A 6,911-nucleotide genomic window follows, 5' to 3' on the forward strand; every position below is an offset into this window, starting at 1 on the left:
GGTCTCCTCACTGTTCCTGACCGTCTTCCCGCAGCTCGGAGGGCAGGAACTTGTACTGCTGCTGCCGGATGGTGGCCAGCCTCTTCCTGGCCTCGTCCAGCTCCCTCTCCTTCCTCAGCATCTCCTCCTGGGCTGCGATGATCTGAAAAACAAAAACAAATCAATCAGTGTTGGCTTCGTCGACAAAAACTATGACCACAAATGCCCTTTGACTGGTACCTTTTTCCACTGACGAAAATTATTTTTTGTATAAAAATGTTAGGGAGGGGGGGGGGGCACGGTGGCACAGTCGGTAGTGCTGTCGCCTCACAGCTAGAAGGTCCTGGGTTCGTTTCCCGCTGGGGACGCTGTGGGCGATGGGGGCGTGTTCTCTCATCCGCGTCATCATCAGTGCCCATACCCGAGGTGGGGTCAAAGGTAGGTACCCTCACATGTTCTCGCCGTGTCCCCTAGGGTAGGACTAGGTACCCTCACATGTTCTCCCCCTGTCCCCTAGGGTAGGACTAGGTACCCTCACATGTTCTCCCTGTGTCCCCTAGGGTAGGTACCCTCACAAAAACATGCAGTAATCCTGGTCTCTAAACTGCCTCCCCCTGGCCAGCCGGGGCGCCTGATGGAGGGGAAAGGAACTGGTTGGAATAACGTGTTCCACTGGTTGTGTTCTGTGACTACCAGAGACCAGGGGGTCATCGTTTTGTTTTGTTCTTAACGAGGGGGCCGTCACTCACCTGGGCGATGCCTGTTTTGTTCTTAACGAGGGGGCCGTCACTCACCTGGGCGATGCCCGTTTTGTTTTGTTCTTAACGAGGGGGCTGTCACTCACCTGGGCGATGCCGCCCACCATCTTGCTCTTGACGACCACCGCCTGGTCGTCTTGGCGCTCGAAGGCCGCCGTCTGAGCCGCCTTCACCAGGTTGTCTGCTGCTCGCTTCACCGCGTTACCGGCAGCCTGGAGAGAGAGAGAGAGAGAGAGAGAGAGAGAGAGAGAGAGAGACAGAGGAGAGAGGAGAGACAGAGACAGAGACAGAGACAGAGACAGAGACAGAGACAGAGACAGAGACAGAGACAGAGACAGAGACAGAGACAGAGAGAGAGAGAGAGAGATTCTGTTAGACAAATGTCTCCATGTTTATTCGTGGGTCTGGGATTAACATTCTACAAATGAATGTCTTCTGAATCAGCGGTTGACTGTTTTTTTTTTTATAAACAAAAACAACAGATGTACAAGCTCGCCACTCCGTGCCATGCTGCGAGCTTGTACATCTGCTATTTTTGAATAGCCAAACGCTTTTTGGCGGTTTCAAGGGATTAAATCCCTGCGTCCAAACGCTAACGCTGAGCGGAGAGCAGAGTGGTGTTAATGTTAGGGTTAATGTTGTGAAGGATAGACCTTACGGAGGAGCTCTTTATTTGGTTTACTTTAGAGGAGCATAACTCTCTGTGAGCGACTCGCTGGGCTGCGTGTGGAGCATGACTCTAAAAGGAAATGGAAGAGTTGGAGCACAAACACATCCAGCCCCTCCTCTGAGACACAGAGTGAGTAGATAGAAACTGTCAAATCTTACGAGCATCAGAACATAGCCAAGCGTGTAGATCGGCCCATCTGAAAACGTATGAAATACAATTATAGTTTGAAACGGTATGCCTGTGACATTCCTAAATAGATATACAATCTCATAACGCTCCGATATTGTAGATTCTGCTATTTTTTGAAGAGCTTAACGCAGGTTAATTTAAGATACTACTGCTCAATTCAACAAGGTTTCCACCCGACAGCCTTATCCCATTCAGGACAATTTACAATGTAGGCATTTAGCAGACGCTCTTAATCCAGAGCGACTTACATTAAGCAAGAACAAAAGCATGGGAATACATCACATAAAAACATTTATCATGAACATGTGTAAGCTAAGAAAGTAACAGTGGAATATCTATATAATGAAACTATACATATATACTACTATGCTATACATTATGTACTATGGCGTGCTATGACTATATACAATGCAATTATAGTGCTGTCTACATAACATGCTATAAGTCTGTGTCAAATGCTATCTAACTGACATAGAAACATAGGTTTGTAACCCTGTGAGAACCACTGACATAGAAACATAGGTTTGTAACCCTGTGAGAACCACTGACATAGAAACATAGGTTTGTAACCCTGTGAGAACCACTGACATAGAAACATAGGTTTGTAACCCTGTGAGAACCACTGACATAGAAACATAGGTTTGTAACCCTGTGAGAACCACTGACATAGAAACATAGGTTTGTAACCCTGTGAGAACCACTGACATAGAAACATAGGTTTGTAACCCTGTGAGAACCACTGACATAGAAACATAGGTTTGTAACCCTGTGAGAACCACTGACATAGAAACATAGGTTTGTAACCCTGTGAGAACCACTGACATAGAAACATAGGTTTGTAACCCTGTGAGAACCACTGACATAGAAACATAGGTTTTTAACCCTGTGAGAACCACTGACATAGAAACATAGGTTTGTAACCCTGTGAGAACCACTGACATAGAAACATAGGTTTTTAACCCTGTGAGAACCACTGAGAGGCCTCAGATCTAAAGTTACACTGTAGCTTAGGAAGCTCTAGGGTTTCAGCTAAGTGATGGAGACGACGCTCTTCTTTTTCCCCAAGCGAGGTGACAAGGGATGTTGCATCCACCACCACATACCACAGACGCACACACAAACGCACGCACGCACGCACGCACTCACGCACGCACACACGCACACACGCACGCACGCATGCACGCACGCGGGAATTACCCAGGTGGCAGCTGCAGGCTCAAAACAGGAGGGGATAAGTCACTTGGTGATTGAACGGAGAGAACATGAGCCACCCTCTCTCTCTCTCTACAACACACTGTGGCCCAGGGGACCCTTCCAGGAGACCCTTGAAGGAGGGGACCCTTCCAGGAGACCCTTGAAGGGGTTCCAGGAGACCCTTGAAGGGGTTCCAGGGGGTCCCTTGAAGGGGTTCCAGGGGGTCCCTTGAAGGGGTTCCAGGGGGTCCCTTGAAGGGGTTCCAGGGGGTCCCTTGAAGGGGTTCCAGGGGGTCCCTTCAAGGGGTTCCAGGGGGTCCCTTCAAGGGGTTCCAGGAGACCCTTGAAGGGGTTCCAGGGGGTCCCTTGAAGGGGTTCCAGGGGGTCCCTTGAAGGGGTTCCAGGGGGTCCCTTCAAGGGGTTCCAGGGGGTCCCTTGAAGGGGTTCCAGGGGGTCCCTTGAAGGGGTTCCAGGGGGTCCCTTGAAGGGGTTCCAGGGGGTCCCTTGAAGGGTGACACTGAATGTGATGTATGATGGTGTATATGCTAATAAGAGCGATCTCTCTCTCTCTCTAAAGAGTGGTTGTAAGCACAGATAAAAGCCTGCTCTAAATATAGTCCGTCCTAATCCTTAATGTGCCAGCTGTACACGCACTGTATGAGAGGAGGGAAACAGAGATATTAATATTAATAATAAACTGTATATTTGTAACAGTGCTTTGTGGGACGAGAATAAATTACAAAATGCTCGGCCAAAAACATATAATGTGTGTATAATGGGGTCCTTGGGTGCCACGTGATGAGAAATTAAAGTTTCGCTTATGCCGTCTGTCTAATTTCTCTAAACTATATGATCCTCGGTTACAAAATGTTTTTTTGGGTGAATTAAATGACATGTTACATAGCGGATTTTCACATTCCTGAGTCGTACTTTCCTAGCCTGGTTAATAAACCAGACCGAATCAGCCGTTGGCAAAAATAAATTGCCTGCCGGCGGATTACGGTCTGGAGAGGCTCAATTGTACGCGCATTTCCTACACCAGAGAAATGGGGGCGGCCAATCGGGACACGGTATGCAATATGGGCGGGCATTGGTACAGTGACTTTCAATGCTTGAGACCTTTGACTGACAGTAGCTCTGACCAATTGCGTCAAAGAGAAAATGTTTCAACCCGCTCCCCTGGAAATGAAATCCAAGCTGAGCCTCCCCAGACTAGCCTCGGTACCAGGCTTTCATTTTTGTTGGTGCAAAAATGTAAAGCCTGGAGGAACGCATTGGCCGCTCTGGTCTAAAAGTGGGAGTTAACCCTTCCGGGTGGGCGTCGCTCCAAATGATGTGACGTAGCGCTGCACTAGGGGGGAGAGGAGGGGCCGGGGGTGACGGACAGATCGATGAGATCCAATCAGGGCGTGCGCAAATCTCAGCCGCGACCCGCCCCTCTAGACCAGAAACCTAACACGTTAGCTCAGGCTATCCCCAGACTAATATCCCGCGGTCCGTGCGATATTAGTCTGGTTTATTAACCAGGCTAGTACTTTCCGGGTAAAACGGCCTTCAAACTAAGACGCTCTAACATTGAAGTGAACGGGCGTTCCTTTTTGGCTACTGCATGGCAATGACTGCGGTAAATGACTTAACTCTTTCCACGCCAACAGCACCATCTAGTGGCTGGCGCACACACGCGCTATTTGAAGCGACAACACCTACTTCCGGGAACACGGAAGCATTTCATGGTCCCACGAGGTCGCCATCATTATTTATTGACCTCCCAAAAACCATTGGATGTTTGGTATGATCACCTCAAGCTGAGGTGTCGCTACTGCAGACCTAAACCATGGATGTTTTGTATGATCACCTCAAGCTGTGGTGTTGCTACGTACTGAGGACCTAAACCATGGATGTTCTGTATGATCACCTCAAGCTGAGGTGTCGCTACTGCAGACCTAAACCATGGATGTTTTGTATGATCACCTCAAGCTGAGGTGTTGCTACGTACTGAGGACCTAAACCATGGATGTTTTGTATGATCACCTCAAGCTGTGGTGTTGCTACGTACTGAGGACCTAAACCATGGATGTTTTGTACGATCACCTCAAGCTGAGGTGTTGCTACGTACTGAGGACCTAAACCATGGATGTTTTGTACGATCACCTCAAGCTGAGGTGTTGCTACGTACTGAGGACCTAAACCATGGATGTTTTGTACGATCACCTCAAGCTGAGGTGTTGCTACGTACTGAGGACCTAAACCATGGATGTTTTGTACGATCACCTCAAGCTGAGGTGTTGCTACGTACTGAGGACCTAAACCATGGATGTTCTGTATGATCACCTCAAGCTGAGGTGTTGCTACGTACTGAGGACCTAAACCATGGATGTTTTGTACGATCACCTCAAGCTGAGGTGTTGCTACGTACTGAGGACCTAAACCATGGATGTTCTGTACGATCACCTCAAGCTGAGGTGTTGCTACGTACTGAGGACCTAAACCATGGATGTTTTGTACGATCACCTCAAGCTGAGGTGTTGCTACGTACTGAGGACCTAAACCATGGATGTTCTGTACGATCACCTCAAGCTGAGGTGTTGCTACGTACTGAGGACCTAAACCATGGATGTTTTGTACGATCACCTCAAGCTGAGCTCAACTCCGACACAAAGAGTTTTTTTTGGATGGCGTCTAGCCCGGAACAGGAGGATGGAAAATGTATTTGACGGCAGTGTTGTTTTCGTCGACTAAAACGAAGACGAAAAATGTTCGTCGACTACCTTTTTCCACTGAAGAAAACTAAATGGAAACTAAATTAAAACTGTGCTATGATGACTAAAACTAAGACTAAATATACTGACAATTTCGTCAACAAATAAAAGCTAGACTAAAATGTTAGGAAGGGACTAATGGACAAGAGATCCACTATAAGTCATTTTACACTTGGTTGCATGCTGAAAATAGCCGAACTACAAGCGTAGTTCGGCTAGTTTTGACTAAAATGTGACTCAAACTAAATGAAAACTATTCAAAAGACTATGATGACTAAAACTAAAATCAAAATGTGTTGCCAAAAACAACAACACTGTTTGACGGTGAAGCCAAGAGACGGGGGAAAAGAATCCTTATTGAACATTAATAGAACACCGAAGTCTGACGTCACTTTCAGTAGAGGGCGCCAGTCCCCAGGTTCATGTATTTGTTTAGTTGCATTGAAATCGCCATAGGAGGATTTTTAGATTGCTTCATATAAGAACTGTGTTTGAAAAATAAACATGTCATCCCGGCCGCTTCACTCATATGGATATGAAGAATCAACTGACTGAGAGAAAACGCTAATGTTACTGCTGCTGAATTAGTTAGATTTTCGCTAGAAGCAGACTGTATCATATATGAGTGACTGACTGTTGCAAACGATACAGAGACACCTCCCTGACAATAACGCAGAGACAGCTTGTTTATTTTTGGACCACAACGCTTATAGTAGACGATATTAAGATCACCCCATGTTATTCTCCATAGAGAAATTACTTCCGTGAACCAGGGGAATCGAAGGGATGAGCGAGTTACGTCAGGACTTTAGAACCAGGGGGGGAATCGAAGGGATGAGCGAGTTACGTCAGGACTTCGGTGCTCTATTATAAACACTTCTAAGGCACTGACCTGCAGTCTCTTCATGGTCTAAGGTCTAAGGCACTGACCTGCAGTCTCTTCATGGTCTAAGGTCTAAGGCACTGACCTGCAGTCTCTTCATGGTCTAAGGTCTAAGGCACTGACCTGCAGTCTCTTCATGGTCTAAGGTCTAAGGCACTGACCTGCAGTCTCTTCATGGTCTAAGGTCTAAGGCACTGACCTGCAGTCTCTTCATGGTCTAAGGTCTAAGGCACTGACCTGCAGTCTCTTCATGGTCTAAGGTCTAAGGCACTGACCTGCAGTCTCTTCATGGTCTAAGGTCTAAGGCACTGACCTGCAGTCTCTTCATGGTCTAAGGTCTAAGGCACTGACCTGCAGTCTCTTCATGGTCTAAGGTCTAAGGCACTGACCTGCAGTCTCTTCATGGTCTAAGGTCTAAGGCACTGACCTGCAGTCTCTTCATGGTCTGGGAGTCCTGGTCGGCCTTGACCTTGCAGGCCA

At 47.4% G+C, this 6,911-nt stretch overlaps 1 protein-coding gene across 3 annotated transcripts in view; it reads right to left on the reverse strand.

Annotated features, from left to right (window-relative positions):
• The window catches only part of tln1 (talin 1), a 215,247-nt gene continuing 208,336 nt past the window's right edge, over nt 1–6,911 (reverse strand). For all 3 annotated transcript variants that reach the window (XM_083793816.1, XM_083793817.1, XM_083793818.1), the window contains 3 exons: nt 6,859–6,911; nt 824–949; nt 1–142 (listed from right to left, as the gene is read on the reverse strand). The exon at nt 6,859–6,911 is cut by the window's right edge and continues 130 nt beyond it. In XM_083793816.1, the coding sequence (XP_083649942.1) occupies nt 8–142; nt 824–949; nt 6,859–6,911 (314 nt within the window). In that variant the 3' untranslated portion in view covers nt 1–7. The remainder of the gene's footprint in view (nt 143–823; nt 950–6,858) is intronic.

Source organism: Protomyctophum parallelum, assembly GCF_964188405.1.
Source record: "Protomyctophum parallelum genome assembly, chromosome: 21".
Taxonomy (NCBI): Eukaryota; Metazoa; Chordata; class Actinopteri; order Myctophiformes; family Myctophidae; genus Protomyctophum; species Protomyctophum parallelum.